This window comes from Tympanuchus pallidicinctus, unplaced genomic scaffold, assembly GCF_026119805.1.
Source record: "Tympanuchus pallidicinctus isolate F22 unplaced genomic scaffold, pur_lepc_1.0 scaffold18, whole genome shotgun sequence".
Lineage (NCBI taxonomy): Eukaryota > Metazoa > Chordata > Aves > Galliformes > Phasianidae > Tympanuchus > Tympanuchus pallidicinctus.
Genome location: NW_026294699.1, coordinates 11,829,005 through 11,844,823, shown reverse-complemented (window position 1 = coordinate 11,844,823; position 15,819 = coordinate 11,829,005). Strand labels below are relative to the sequence as shown.

The 15,819-nt window shown below is 50.9% G+C and overlaps 1 protein-coding gene across 1 annotated transcript; it reads left to right on the top strand.

Annotated features, from left to right (window-relative positions):
• Positions 1–274: 274 nt before the first annotated feature.
• AMZ1 (archaelysin family metallopeptidase 1) lies at positions 275–13,337 on the top strand. Its single transcript, XM_052680071.1, has 7 exons — positions 275–639; positions 6,157–6,586; positions 7,229–7,396; positions 7,785–7,913; positions 8,194–8,357; positions 8,614–8,790; positions 12,660–13,337. Exons 2-7 carry the CDS (start codon positions 6,283–6,285, stop codon positions 13,227–13,229), a joined length of 1,512 nt encoding a protein of 503 aa, XP_052536031.1. The 5' UTR covers positions 275–639; positions 6,157–6,282; the 3' UTR covers positions 13,230–13,337.
• The last annotated feature ends 2,482 nt before the right edge of the window (positions 13,338–15,819 follow it).

Below are 15,819 nucleotides of genomic sequence, written 5' to 3'. Positions count from 1 at the left end.
TGCACTAAGAGGAGCATCAAGGCAAACACAGCCACCACTCCCATGGAGCAGATCTCATCAGTCTCCGGTACAACCACATAACTAGGGCTCTGCTCTCCAGACACCCACTCCAACCTTCGTTTCTTATTAACAGAGCAGATTAAAGAGCTCTCAGCCCTTGCGGCACCGACACGTCGCCCAGCCCCGGGCTCCCGGCAGGAGCGCGCTCCCATCGCTCCTCTCCAGGCTCCAGCGTGGACCCGCCGGTGCCGACAACCCCTTCCCAGAGCCCCGTTTACCCTTTTTCTTCCAAAACCATTTTGCGGGGCTGCCCTGCAGCCCGACGTAGGGTTCAGCCCCGCGCTGCCCGCCGGTCCCCCCGGCCCCTCTCCGGCGCTGCCCCCGGCGCTTTCCCCCGCGGGGTTCGGGGCGGCTCCCGGCGGCAGCTCGGCGAATCCCGTGGGCTCCCGGCGGAGGGGCCAAGCCCCACTCGTGCCGCTTTTTCTCCCCCTTTTTCTTCCTCCTCCTCCTCCTGCTGCCGCCGCCGCCGCCGCTCCTCCTGCCGCCGCTGCCCGGCTCCGCTCCGCCTCGCCAGCCCCGAGCCGGCTGCCCCGGCCCTGCCGATCCTCCCCGGCTTCCGCAGCCCCGGCCCGGCGGGCGGTGAGTGCTGGGGGTCCCGGGGGCTCGGGGTGGGCGCGGAGTCGGGAGGATTCGAGCGGTCATCCTAACCGGGAGGGAATGGGGGCTGCCGGTTGCGGAGGGCGGGGGGTCGGGACCCTTCCGTGGGATCCCCCCCTCCCCCGTGGGCTGTCCCCGCCTTTTGGGGGGAGCAGCTTGGGGGCATCATTCTACGCGACCAAGGTCCTGCTTGCGGCAGCCCCTATGCCGGAGTGCAAGGAGCTGCTCTTGGGGTATTCCTCCCAAAGAGGGGTGGTGGGGCTTCAGCGAGGGCATCCGCCAGCACCTCCAAGACATTCTCAGATCGTCGTTTCGGCGTGCCCGGGGTTCTGCTCGGGGAGCTGCCCTTGGAGCATCCTCCCAGGGGCTTGGGTGCAGGGGCTCAGCTGGGCTCTGCGGGCCGTGGGGCAGCAGCTCAGGGCGCTGAGGGATCGCTTCCTTCCCCTCATACCAAGCCGTGTGATCCAGAAGCAAAATGCCCCGGATCCAAATCTGCAGGGTCGGGTGGGCCTGGGGGTCCCCCAGAACAGGAGCTGCTCCTGCAGCACTTCCAGAACGTGCCTGTTTGCTGAAACAGCTCCAGCTGCCGAGGGCTCGGCTGCAGACGGCCACGGTGAGGTCGTGGGTGTGGGGCTGCCCTCTGCAGCCCCGCTGCTGTGTGGCTCCCTGACAGAGACACTGCAAAAGGAGCATCCCCTGCCTCGTGCTGCTGCTTTACAGAGCACCTGGTTTCCTGGGGAAGAGACACAGCATTACAGTGCATTTATACCACATGATGAACTACTTTTATAACGCCTGCACTTGAGGGAATATCTAACCGTAGCCATACCTGTTTGGGTATTCCTCTGTGTGGAAATCCTGCAGCTTCTATCCTGGCTGACACTGGGGCTGTCTTGCAGAACCCATTTAGTCTGTCTAGACAAGTACGATGAAGAGCGAAGTGCCCAGAGCTGTGAATGATTACAGCCTGGATATCTCGGCAGCACTACGTTTGTTGTAGAGCACTGACAGGCAGTGTGCTCTAATTCTGGGCTGCCCTTGGGTCCTTGGTTATCAAATACGCAGAAAATATCCAGCAATGTATGCAAGTCTGTTGCATGCAAGAGCAAGGGAAGAAGAATGCAGCCATCCCTTCATCTCACAGGTGCATGGGAGAAACACCACTGAGAGTTTAACCAAAGAATGAAAAATCCACGAGCACCAAAACCAATGAGATAGTGGGTGTGAGTGGGAAGAGGACAGAGGGTGCATACCTTCATCTCCTCTTCTGTAGGGCAGCACAGATATTTCTGTAGTATTTGTGTGGCTCTTAGAGATCCCTAAATAGAAAGCACACATGAAAAGCAGCATTATTTATGAGCACAGAATGAAATCCTTAGGATAGAAGACAAACTATGGGTAATGCATGTCCTTAATACATATTCATAGCAGAACGTATGAAAGAGAGCAGGCTTTAACATAAAACAAAATCAAGAGGGAAGAGGATGTGTAAGTGCTTGGAAATAATCTGCAAGCATCTGTCTCCATCTTACGTGGTTAATGACCTTTACAATTCCAGTCTTTAATACCACAAACCTTTCTGCCCATGGGTTGTCCATCTGCCCTGGCCAGCAGCCCATGGGAAGTCACAAGGCAGACTGAGGTGAGGTGCCCTGCAGCAATAAGCCCCCATGCTTTCAGCCTGCAGGTCGACTGTCCTCCCGAGTGAATCTCAGGAGGTTTCCTGGGAACGACTCATTTTCAGAGACCACACAAATCATCTGTGTCAGAGTCACAGGCGTATGCTGGAGACGTTACGCATAAATACTATTGGGATATGGCAGCAGGAGGCTTTTATCTGGCTGTGTGGATGGGAACACACCGAGATCTGACTCAGCATTTTGTTGCCACAGATTGAAAAGGGCTCCAGCTCCCCGTGGGCACAAGCATGGGGCAGAATCAGACCCGGGGTCCATTTCCTCTGTGAGCAGAGCAGATTCGGAGAGCTGCTAAGAATCCCCAAATCCCCCTTCAGCATCCAGTTGTCCCTTTCCAGGTCTGAACCTGGCAAAATGCATCTATTCTGACCTTGGCAGCTGAGCCCAGTGGGTAGGCAAAGCCTCAGGCTGGGTGAGGACTGCAACCAGGTCATTGAGGGAGGAGAGGAACAGCGGGGACATTATTTGCACTGTGGTTAAATCCTCGCACACGTCCACTGTCCTCTGTCCCACTGTGCTGGACTTGCCCATTGGGCATCCATTCTCTGCTGTCAGCAAACGTTGATAAAACTGCTCTCAGGTCATTTCTGTTATACCAGGAAGGTGAGAATGCTCTGCGAGTGGCAGCAGCAGATATCAACTGCAAATCTCAGGAAAAGAGCTATTAGAGCAACTAGGGTGTGCTGATAATTAGCTAACGCTTGTTCTGTTTGCTCTGGGCTCTTCATTGCTGCTGACCGGCTATGAATCTTCAGCTCTCTCACTGCCTGTTTACAGTACAGCACCTAACTCAAGCCATTAATCAGTTTTAATAGTCTTTGCTAATGCCTCTCTGACACCCAAGCAGCCCAGTTGAAGGAGTCTGTCTCTCAATACTGCACAATAGCCAAGAGGGGAGAACACCTGAATCAAAGAGAAACACCTTACAAGCAGGCTTAGAAAATGAACAGCTTTACAATGGCCAACCTGTATCCATAGATGCCCCTTTTCTAGGCTGCATAATGCTGGTTTTCTGCACACCAGACCATCTCTGTTGGCCATCCCATCATGGATGAACTCGTGCTGTATGGCACTGCCTTGGCTTTCCAGAGTTTTGCTGTCAGCCCCAAGCATACCTGTCCAAGCAAGCAATGTCAATATAATAAGAGAATGAATGACATAGATGTGAATTTCAAATAGAATAATTCATAGGTAATTTCCAATTACAGAGAATAATTTATAGGCGCCTGATTTGCAAAGGGAATAACTTACGATTAACCTGAATTGCACATGAAAGCATTTACAGGTTAGTGTGACAGTGGGGGTCTATGGGCTGTGAGTGCTCAGGCTGGATATTTAGGGAATGCCCACAGTTTTGGAAAAAAGTAAACATTAACAAATGGCTGCAAGTGGGAATAACAAAGTCCAGATTGAAAATAGGAATTTTTTCCCCTGATAGTTAAAAAAAAGAGAGAATGCCATGAGTGGAGACCCTCGCTTGCAGCAAATTATTGTTGTAACTTTGCTTTAAGGATTTCCTCAAGTGCAACCATAAGTCAACGGCCTTTTAAATAAGAGTTACTTTCTCCTCAGGGCTTGCTAATCAGATCCTATGGCTTGTCATTGGCCAAGACATCAAATGAATTGCTGCTTGCTCTAAAGACATAACATCTCCTTCCTAAATACCTGGAATGCACATGGAGGCACTGGTGCTTCCAGTTCTGCATCACTGCCTTGGTGTCTTACAACTGCTGGAAAATGAATGCCCATTGCAGCTGAAGTGCCATTCCCTCTGGAAGGACCACACTGGAGCATTATAGCAGCCCAAAATAAGAGCTAAAAAATTACAAAGCCTTTCCACACCAGTTAATGAAAACAGCGCATCCATCTATTAGATCAAGCACAGATACCATCTTCTACAGTCAGCATTGCAAAAGAATCTGCTGAAGATGCCCATAACATTTTTCTGAAGCACTGATTTCCTGCAATGAAGTACTCTAGAAATGCTTGTTACATAGAAGCAATGGTGCTGGATTTGGTGAATGCAATGGGTTGCTGCTGCTCTCTTGGAAACAAAACTGGTGTCCAAGAGAAGGAGGCACACAGTGCTCCAGACTGCAAGTGAGTTCCCAAGCACCAAAGTGTAATCTTGGACATCCTCATGCATCGTGGGTGCTCACAAAATGCCCATGCTTATTGCTGGGGATGTCTGGTGCAGTGTGAATGTCTCCTTTTAGGAAGCATTGGGAAACAATGTATGTCCATAGTTTTGGGTGCACGCTGCTTTTCATGAGAGAGCCCGGGGGAACACAGGCTAAGAGACTGCACCCATTGTGTTCCTTACTGCATTCATCCACTCTTTGCTGCTTCCCATTTGGAAAAATCCATTCATTCTCTAAGCAGCTCCTCTCACATCCCCACGTACTCGCAGGCAGCGCTGATGAAAGCAGCTCCTGCTTCTCAGAAACCTTTGGCAAGATCACCACCAACCCAGGCTGAGCACAGAGCTGGGCTTCCTGCTGAGCAGCAGGCAGGGCTCACACAGCACAGCGGTGCTAACGTTGCTCATGCTTTCCCAGTGTCAGTTCTGAGTATGGTGGGGAAAAGGATGCTTGCATTTTGAGTTTGTGCAGGATGAGTGTTGCCTCAGACTACAGCAGGGTCAAGATTCAACTCCTGATGACTTCAGTAGGGTCTGAATCTCCCTTCAATGCAAACTTCCAAATCTTAAATTTGGAAGTAAGTCAGAAGCCAAGAGATTTATTTGGGTGACAGAGTACAAGATAATCCCACATGTAGTCTTGTTGCAAAAACAACACGGACACTTTTTGGGCAATCAGAAGAGGTAGCTGAGAAAGCATCAGAGATTTTGTCTCCAGAATTCCACTGGTTTCAGGCCCTTGTACTACTTCAGATCCCACTGTGCTCCTGCTGTCAGGCTTCAATGCCAGCAGAATACAAAGCTTGCAAAAATAAAAGCAAGCTTTTTACCTGCTCCCTCTCCTCTGGGATATACCCTCAGCTCCATAGAAGATCACACAAAACAAGTCTTTTCTAAGGGCTGCTTAAACAGACAACTATCTTCCCAAGGGTTAGATGTAAAGAAACTCAATTTTAAAGGGCTGCCACCTTTATCTTATGGTGAAACTATCACAGACATCTCACTGTAACCGAGGAAAACATCTGGCTCACGTTGGTACTCTTATTTGAATATTGAATTCATGGCTATATCTCTGTCCCCAGGGGGACCTGGTGACTGCTGAGCTACTTAAATTACAGATTAACCAGTTCCTCCTAAAAATACTGTACCTCTTTTCTTTTTTCCCCTCTCATTGCACTGTTACAAAGTGATACCATCAGCTGATACACGCACTTATCCACACAGGTTTCTTCTAAACCAGTATTAACTCACCTCACAGAAAATAATCCTTCTTCCTGGAACACTTGTTTGCATACCTACCTGTGCATTTCCATCCTGCTGTACACAGGTGGAGCACTTACCTGTACAAAGCAGCTTTTCCCAAAACACAGCTGCTAAATACTTGGGTTCCACTTGGCACTTCTGCTCTTCTTTCCCACCACGGACAGGAGCACTGCCTTTCAGCACAGTATAAGGGCTAACACAGCCAGAGGTTCGACACCCGACCTTAAACTGGAGCATCAGTAAAAAAACAGTTAAACCCAACCATCTGATTTAACCCAGACCTCTGCTCGCAGTACGGGGGCCGCGCATTCTCGAGCACCACCTGCTGGTGCACAAACCGGTGATGCTCATGAAGATGCAGGCCGTCCCATGACGGCTTCTCTCTCACACACATTTCAGGACACCCGGCCGGTGCTGAGCGCAGCCTGCAGACTCCCACTAAGATCCCACAGCTGGAAGCCCGTGGCAACCAGATCTGAGAGCTGAGCTCTGCCAGATCCCCAACGGCCCGTGGGCCTCTCCGCAATGCTGCAGTGCAAACACACTCAGGAGTTCAGCTTCGGGCCCCGGGCTCTGAAGGATGCATTGATCTCCACCAACCCTGCTCTGCAGGAGCTCTATGCCAAGGCTTTCTCCAGGGCAGAAAAGCTGTTCCTTTCTGAAGCCTACAACCCACAGAGGACGCTTTTCTGCACGCTGCTCATCCGGACAGCTTTCGATTGGCTCCTCAGCCACCCCGATGCCCCCGAGGACTTTGAAACCTTCTACCATGCCATGCTGAGGAGAAAGCAGAGCTTCTGCAGAAAGCACATCTACCTGCAGCCTATTGGTAAGGCATCCACACTGAGCAACCCAGCAAGGCACAAGGCGGGGGGGGGGAGGGAGGGAGAGGGACGACCCAACTCTATTGCCATCCTTCCTTTCTGCCAAGAAGGCAAGAAATATTTCATACAAGGAAAGCTAAGTCCACAACAGCAAAGGTTCTGCTGTATCCCCAGTGCAGAGTCAGGAGTCATGATGACTACCAACAATACAGCTCCCCAGAAAATACCACGGGTGCCCTTGGGTGAGATTTGGTATGAATACATATATACATAGATATATATATACATATCTGTATGTATGCATATGTAAAACAATGCTGGATAACGCAGCATTTTGGGAGCTCCATCCATGCCAATTGCCAGACAACAAGAAGCCCCCTGGCTCCACCCAGGTTAACCTTTCTGCACTGCTCAGCTCAAAGATAGCCTTCCTTCTCTGCAATGAGACCCTGCTTCCTCGTGGTGACCCTCTAACAGAGCCCCCTCCTCTTCTCCACACCCACAAAACCATCTAGGGATGACTGCCCCATCCCAGAGCTAGCAATTAGCTTCAAAACAAGCCTGCCTTGGGGCCAGACCCACGGGACCCCCCAGAGCTCCTGGTTCACTCTGGCCTTGGGGTGCTGACACCACAGCTTTCTCCCTAGACCTGACCGAAGGGCCTGCGGGACCCTCACTGCTGGATTCCCTTCAGAGCTGCGTGGAGTCTTTCTTCCTGGGGCTCCGTGTGAAGTGCCTTCCTTCCATCCCCATCTCATCAATTCACTGCTGCTACCGCCACAGCCAGGACTCAGACAGAGTGCAGCTGCATGCAGGTGAGGGTCTGGGTGTGTGGTGATAAGGCCCTCCATGGGGAAATGCCTGACATCACCCTTTATCAGGGAGGGAGAAGGGAGAAATCTTGATTCTGGGGAAAACCCAGAACTCTGAGGCTGGAAGCAGGAATGAAAGCAAAGAGACTTCCATCATGTTTTCCTCTGCTGTTTGTATTTTTTTCTGTGCTGTTCTGTTCAGATCCAGCACTGTTGCTCTCATGTGGGCTGAGCTCTCCCACAGTCTGTCCAGAGCCAAAGTAAATCCATGGGCTGGGTGATGCACAGGGGAGTTCTGAAGCCTTTCACATTTGGAAATCTGCTCCTGTGTGGCTCTTGCGCGTCTTCCAAGGATGCTTCAATTTAATGGGCATCTCTCCCATTTGTCCAGATGGGATCCTGAACTTCCTGAAGAACAACAAGCCCATGGATGCTCTGTGTGTCCTCGGGCTCACTCTGTTGGACCTGTACCCATGTGAGACCTGGAGCTTCACATTCAGCAAATTCCTGCCAGGACAAGGTGAGACTGGAGTCTGATGATGTCCCAGCACAGCATTTGGATAAGGCAGCACTGCATAAATATCATCCCTAATTTTTTTTCACTGCCTGATGAGCTGGGTTTTTCCAACTTAAAATTAAGGGACTCATAGTGAGTAGTGATCCAGGGACACTATTTTAGGCAGAGGCAGCCAAAGCACTGCAAACCTTGGAAGCATGTCTTTTTGCACCAGTACAGGCATGTTGAACTGGGGAAAAGCCACAAGCACCGATGCCTAGCCTCTGTACTCTTCTCTTTACAGAAGTGGGTGTCTGCAGCTTCGCCAGATTTTCTGGGGATTTCCCCCAGGCCAGCTGTAGCAGCTTGAACCCACTCACAAAGAAAGAACAGTTAAGTGATGTCAGCAAGGAGAGCCGAGAGCGGACCTTGCCATTCAGTGCCCAAGAGATGGTCCAGTGCTGTAAGGTAGGACCAGTGCTCTCCTGCACTCCCTATTTCTTGCTATCTGAGGTTCAGTACTTCAGGCCTGAGCATAATCTGCCTCTCAGCCCAGAGACTCTGCTCGTGTACGCCCATACTCCCAAGCACTTTGCATCTTGGTGCTCTATGGAGGCACCCCTCAACTCCCTGTGCCACCGGAGCAAACCGCAGTGCTGACTGCGAGGAGAGGCAACAGGACTCGCAGCAATGCTGAGACAACTGATTTCTGTTTTCCCAACAGGTGACCTGTCACGAGATCTGCCACCTGATGGGCCTGGGGACGTGCCGCTGGCTGCAGTGCATCATGCAGGGCGCGCTGAGCCTGGATGAAGCCCTGCTGCGGCCCTTGGAGCCCTGCCCCATCTGCCTGCGCAAGCTGCAGCACGTCGTGGGCTTCAAGCTTGTCGAGCGCTACAGGGTGAGAGACAGAGCCACCAGCCAGGGGGCTACCCCCAACATCCCAGCATTAGCATGCTCAGTTTCTATGAGAGCAGGTCATGCCTCAAACAAGAGCTATGATTTCAGTGTGGCCAGTGACCAACTCTCTAAGCAAGCTCTAGGGCTTCTGGCCAGTGACAAAGGCAGTGCAGCTGTTCCGCTATTGCTGTTCCCAAATTCAGGGTGGGCAGAGGTGAAGCCAGAGCAAGTTGTGGCCAGAGCAACAGCAGTTCCCATGTCCATGTTCTTTCTCATGTGCCAACGTGGTTTTCTCTGGGGCTGCTGATATCCCAGAGGAAATATTAGCGGGGAACTTTGCTGCAGTTCCTCAGCTTAGCAGTTCAAGAAAGGATCCTCACGGACTACTTCCTAATAAATGGATCTTTTTCTCCCACCTACAGAACTGCTAACACCATTTACAGACACTGTCAGGAGCAGAGCTAACCTCCCATAGATCCAGAAAGGGATTTTCTGCCTCCGATGGCTAAAAAGCTGGGCTCAGTAGCCCAGTAGAATCACAGAATGGCCAGGGTTGGAAGGGACCTCAAGGATCATGAATCTCCAACCCCCCTGCCACATGCAGGGCCACCAACCTCCCCATTTAATATTAGACCAGGCTGCCCATGGCCCCATCCAACCTGGCCTTGAAAACCTTCTGGGACAGGGCATCCACAGCCTCTCTGGGCAGCATATTCCAGCACTCACTACTCTCACATTAAATAACTTCATCCTGACATCCAAACTAAATCTTCCCTCCTTCAACTTAAAACCATTTCCCCTTGTCCTGCTGTTATCTACCCTTTCAAAGAGTTGAACAGCAAGGAGGATATAAGTAATCTCACTGTTCTCACTCTGCATCCTACCTCCTCCTTCATTATTATTTCTGTCTGGCAAACATCATGTTCACAGACAGGATTTTCCCCTGCTGCCTGCTTTAAAGTCTGTGGTTATATCTGTAACGAGCAGAATGGGAATGGGGACAGCTCTGCTTCATTCAGCTTGGAAACAAAAACACAGAAACACAGCAGAGCACGTGGGGAAAATGCAAGTGTGTGGTTGTGCTGCTTTCCTCATGGTGTGAGCTGCCTGTGACCATTCGGTGCCTGCAGCTCCCCAAATCACCCAGAGCACCAGGGCAATGGACTGCGTTAATTCAATGCCTGACCTTCCAGCACTATCTCCTCCCAGAAGAGAAGTGGTGTCTGCATTAAGCTCTTCTAGAAACGCTATTCCTTTACACCTGCAGCAAATACTGTAGGCAGCAGCAAACTCTGCTATACCCTGGCAGCAGCAAACTCAAACTCACAGAAAGCCCTCACTTGCCAAAGCTCACATCTGCTGCCTTGAAAATGACAGCTCTGTGAGATGCAGCCTGCAATGATAGCTGTAAGAGCCTTTGCTTCTGCACTGAGGCAGGAAATAGTCGTGCCAGAGATTAATTCTACAGTTAACTGTGAATGGAGCAGAGAACATCTGAAGATGATATCAAATCTGAAAACCAAGCTCCTTGCAAAGTGCGATTTGGGAAGTTGTGGCTGGCCCAAGTGCAAGCCTGGAGTCACACCTCCCTTGCAGAACGAGCGAGAAGCAGCACCTGTCAGAGCAGAGCCAGACAGCCTCAATGAGTGCAGGAAATGCCAGACACAAAGCCGCTGGTCCCCAGGAGCAGGTAATGCTGCTAACGGCTGCGACTGAGAGATTATGGGCAGCAGAGCACGTGGGAGAGGAAACCAGTCCTTATGTGGAAGGATGAGCCCTTCCATTTATTTATCTGAGTTACGCTCAGAAACGCACTCCATTTTGTCAGCTCAGCTGCTTACTCCACTGCAGGCTGTCTTGAAAACTGAAAGCCAACCAATTCTCATTGCATTTCCCCACCACCACCATTTCCACCTGCTGCAACGTTTCACAGCATCCCAGGCTGTTCTGCACATAGTGCCTACACCAGTTTGCACTGTTTGCAGTGGCCACACCGAAACAAACCAACCAACCAACCAGAAAGCAACCAGCAGTGCTCAAGCTGCTCTGAGAGTTTGGATCAGCAGCACAGGGCAGCTGCACCTCCATCATGGTGTTAATGAGCTTTGCAAGCTCACTCACTGGGGCACAAAAGCTGGTTTACCTGCCTGCAGGTAAGCTAAGCTGTAACATTATCCCTTTCTATTTACATGTGAGAACATAAAAAGAAGCTGCAGCCCTATGAACCCTTCATGTCTTGCAATCCATAAGCCACCAGAGGATGAGTGACAGGAAAGATTTTTGGCTTTTGGCAGTGTACTCAAGGCAATTATCCCCTGCTTTAAAGAATTCAAACGTACTGTGGGAATGTCCTGGGAACGGTGCTAAGCAGCAGTTATGACTCTCTCTCAGACTTCCAGTCTTGGGAATTTTAGAAGGCATCGTAAAACCACAGAGTATTTGCAGCTTCCAAACAGCTCTGCTGTCGCCTTCCTCATCTGCTTCCTACTGCAGCTTCTGATGCCTTTGTGCTTTACACCCAGAAGGAGAGGCCCTTGGAGGTGGGATGAGGCAGGAGAAGAGCCATCCCTTCACATTTCTCCTTGCCCCAGAGGGAGGGGGCAGGGCAGACCAACTCAGCTGAAAGAGTCCATTTTCCTCTTGTATGAAATTCTTCCCTGAGGCTCCATGCACAGACTGCAACGAAACAGGGCCGATTTCTCCCACCCACTCAATTTGAGCTCTTTATCTTCTCTGTCATTTGCCTAAAGAGAAAGCAATAGAGAAGGAGAGGGGGCAGGGAGAAGGGGGATGCTCTTGTGCTCTGGCAGAAGACAGCTCTGTAGGACTTGGCATTTTGTGCCTGCTCCTCAACCACAACAGCACCAGGCTCTCTGGTGTCTATACAGACCCAGCACAGTGCTCAGTGCACTGGGGCTGCAGCTGGACTTCAAGCCCAGTAGTTGTCACCTCTGCTTTTTCAAAGCAAATGCAGAGCTTTGCATCAATATCAGCTGGGAGTTGCAGCAGAAGATGGAGAAATAGACCACAAAAGCTGAAAAACACCCCAAAAATGCCAATGCATGCCAACAAGGCAGACAGGGAAATCACCTTTTATCCAGTGATGACTGGAGCAGTGATTCATTCCCCACAGCGTAAGTGTGCCAGAAGCAACCCGCTGTAGTGTTTAATATTTAAAAAGGAAATTGTCTCAGACATTTTCCTTTCATTAGTTCTTTCCTGGAGCTCAGCCTTCCAACTTGTGCATTTCAGCTCGAGAGGGGAAGAGCTGTTCTTAGGAGCACAGGGCACATTACCACAGGACTTAATGGCACAGTGGAAGAGAATTCCTCAGCACCATCTCAGGAGCTTCTCCAGGGACACTGTTTCCTCTAACAAGGCCCTGATTTGGCTCTAGCAGAGATCACATACAGACAGGGGAGTTAATGTGCTCCATTCTCCTTTTACTGTCTTCAATAATAGGACAGATTCAGTCCACATCTAAGACATGGACACTGACCAGAATCACAGAATGGCCTGGGTTGCAAAGGAGCACAACGCTCATCCAGTTCCAACCCCCTGCTGCATGCAGGTCACCAACCAGCAAACCAGGCTGCCCAGAGCCACATCCAGCCTGGCTTTGAACGCCTGCAGGGATGGGGCATCCACAGCCTCCTTGGGCAACTTTGTGCCAGTGCCTCACCACCCTCTGTGAGAACAAAATACATGAAAAATAAAAGGAAGCCTCTGCTGTGTAAAGGAACATTCTCCCAGTCACGGCATCTCAAGCTGGGCTACCTGAGATGCTTTGTACTTACCTGAAAACGTTGGGTGAGGTGCACCTATTTCTTCCCATCCTCTAAAATGAAACCTTTTCCCTTCCCTTCGCAGAAGCTCTATGCTTGGACGCAGAGTGTGCTGTCCACGTGGCCAAAGCAGGAGCCAGCAGACCTGTCAGCCTCAGAGGACATCCTTCCGCTCAGCTCGGACTCCGGGATGTGCTGTGAGAACGACTCCGAGGCCGTGACCTCCTTGTCGGAGCCGCTGACACCAGATGTGTGCAGCCAGGCGCTCTCCATCGGCCCGGAGCTGGAGCAGGACGAGCGGTCGTGCTCGCTGGCTGAGGTGCAGAATCAGCCCCAGCTGGCAGGGCCCAGCCAGCCTGCAGATGTCATTAAAGATTATGAGCTGTGGCTGGAGATGTGCATCGCTGCCCTGGAGAGAAACGTCTCTGAGGAGGAACTGGCTCGAGTAGACAAGGCTGTGGATGCTCTGGCTAGGTGGGACATGTTCACGGGACAGCTGCCCGCTATGAAGAAGGATCTGCCCTTCGTTAGGGACAACACCGGGCTACGGAAAGTGCTCGGAGACAAATTTTCCTCTTTGAGGAGGAAACTGAGTTCCAGAAAACTGTCCAAAGGGGAATCATCCCCTCATCGCTGGAGGTGGGAGGACAACTAGCAAGGGTCTGCCTTTGGATGGGTCAGCTTTGCTGCCGAGGCTTTGGCTGCATTGCTGCCCTGCTTCTGACCTCTCCCCACAAGTTGCTGCTGCCACAGAGAAACTGGAACTCCCCTAGGAATAAAAGGTGTTTTGTTTTGTTTTGTTTCTGATTGAGAGCATCTTTTTGACGTGATCACTTCTTTGCTAAGGGTTTTTCTGTGCTGGTTTAAGTTACAGCATGACCACAAGCTCCCATCAACTCCCGCGTAGGCAACTTCATTTCCATGCTGCATTTCATTTGGTCTGAAATGGGGTGGGAAGAGTCTATGCTAAACACCAAACAAGTTCACACAGAAGCTTGGGCCATCTGAACAAACAGATGCAAATTAAAGCAGGGCAGCTCTCTTCCATACACAGAGCTCTCTCCTACTTAGCATTTCTGACTGAAGCACAGCTATTATTCCTCCCACACCAAAACACTCATCTCTATTCCGGCCGATGCTCTGTCAGCTGGAGGCTGAGCACAGCTGAGGCCAAAACGGGGGGTCTGAGCAGGGGGAGGTGAGGGTGGATGGGCACAGAGGGGGTGAGCAGAGCAGAGCAGAGAGCTCCCTGGCAGCTCATCCACCATAGAGAGCAGCATTTGTGTGACTGCTGGTGGACACTCAAGGGGATCTCCAGAGCTGCTTCACTTCAAAGCCAGGCTTGGAGCCATGAGCTCAAACTACTCACTCACATCCTCTGTACATTGGTACAGGAGAGAAAAAAAAACAAACTGGCAAAATAAAAGATTTCACACGCACACGGATTACTAACTGTAACAGCAGGAATTACACATGCATTCCTCTCCCTGCTTTGAGAAGGCAAAAACCACAGCTTTCATGCTCTTCTCTGCTCTGTAAGCACTCATTGATGAGGAATGGGAGCCGTGCTGGCCCTGGGAGCTGCCTCCCACACAAGGCACACCGTGTGCAGGTTCAGGTACGTATAGGTGGGGCTCCCACCACACTCAGCAACCTGCACACCAGCAGGGCTGAGCCCTCGCCATCTGTGGTTCACTGATAACATCCTTGCAGCTCCCCAAGGACACAGCTTCAGCCTTCTCCTTGCTGAACATATCTGAATTAGCAACTGCAGAGGACAGAAAGCAGGCAGGGCCTGTTCAGCTGAGGGAGAAGGAGGGGGTTTCCCTGCGGAGCACCTGCCCTGTGAGGACGGCCTCAGGAATCATCCGGTGTGTTTTTGGGGTGGGCAGGGCTGGCTCAGGACTCCTGACCCAACAGCAGAAAGCGCCCAGCAAATCCTACAGGAATGACAGCTCCACTCGCTGCCCCGTGCTTACTCATATGTTGCTATAAGAGATTCACTATTTTAAGCATGAGATCTTTTTCATTCAGCCCTGTTTGCTCTCAATTCCATAGGAATCGTTAGGCTGGACTCTAGAACTTTCCCCCAAAGATACCATAAATGCAGGACAACACCGCCAGAGGGAAGGAGATGGCCTTCTGTCACAACCAAGTCCAAAGATAACACAGAACAGGGTGGCATAAGCAACAGGAACTGCAGACAGCAGCCAGGGATGGGAACCTCCCTCTGAGAAGCTTTGGCTTGCGGTCTGACTTGTGCTCTGTTGTGAAAGCATAGAGCTGATGAAGAAATGCTGCTCACTAATAAGATATTTCTGATGCTGTAGTGACAGAACCAGCACTTACCAGCTCAGCTTGTCCAGGAGAAAGGAGTAGATGAGCACAGCAGCTCAGAGCTCCATTCACTGCCAAGGAGCTCAGCAAGGCCCACAGGTGCTATCAGCTGTGTGGTTATGGGCAGGGGAGCCCCGGGCTTTCCAAATCAGCAAGGTTTGGTTCCCAGGTGTGCTCACAAGCACATATTGAGTCTGCAGTTCACCAACCATTGCTAACACACCATTACCTGAAAGTGCTCAGGGAACAAAAGGCAGCCATTCCCAAAGCCCCTGATGTAGATGAGGACACAAGATTCCAAACGTTTAGTTGAAGAAAGGCCAACAGTGCTCCCATGAAGTATTTCACACTGTGCACCTGCCAACGTAATGGAGTGAGCATTAACGGCTCACACAAGATTTGCCACAGAAACCTGCCAGGTGCAAAGTTCCAAAGTGCGAGCAATGAAAGGTGAGCAGCATTCCTAAGCACTGGAACTCAATTCTGGCAGAATAAACTGGTGCCACGATGGCAGTGCTGTGAGACACGGATGCTGAAGGCTCTTCTAAAGGTCAGCAGTTCTGCACAGTAGTACAAAGACAGCCCAGCACACAGGATGCAAGTCCAAGAGGAGCCTGTCACTGGAAAAGCAGCAAGTACAGTCCTGTAGCTATCATCAGGCACTGCACAGCAGAGGAGGAATCCCTAACAGGGGATTTCAAGCTCCTGCTGAACTTAAAATACATGAGCACAAATTCAAGCTGTCTCTCCCTTTGCACTTCCCATCACTTCTAATGCCTAAAACACGCACTGAAACATTACAGATGAATGACTTGGAAGTTTTATATAGGTTAATGTTTCACCAGCCTTCAATTCCCAAACACGTTGAGGAAGAATGATTCAGACCAGAACTGGAGAGGTGGGAGATG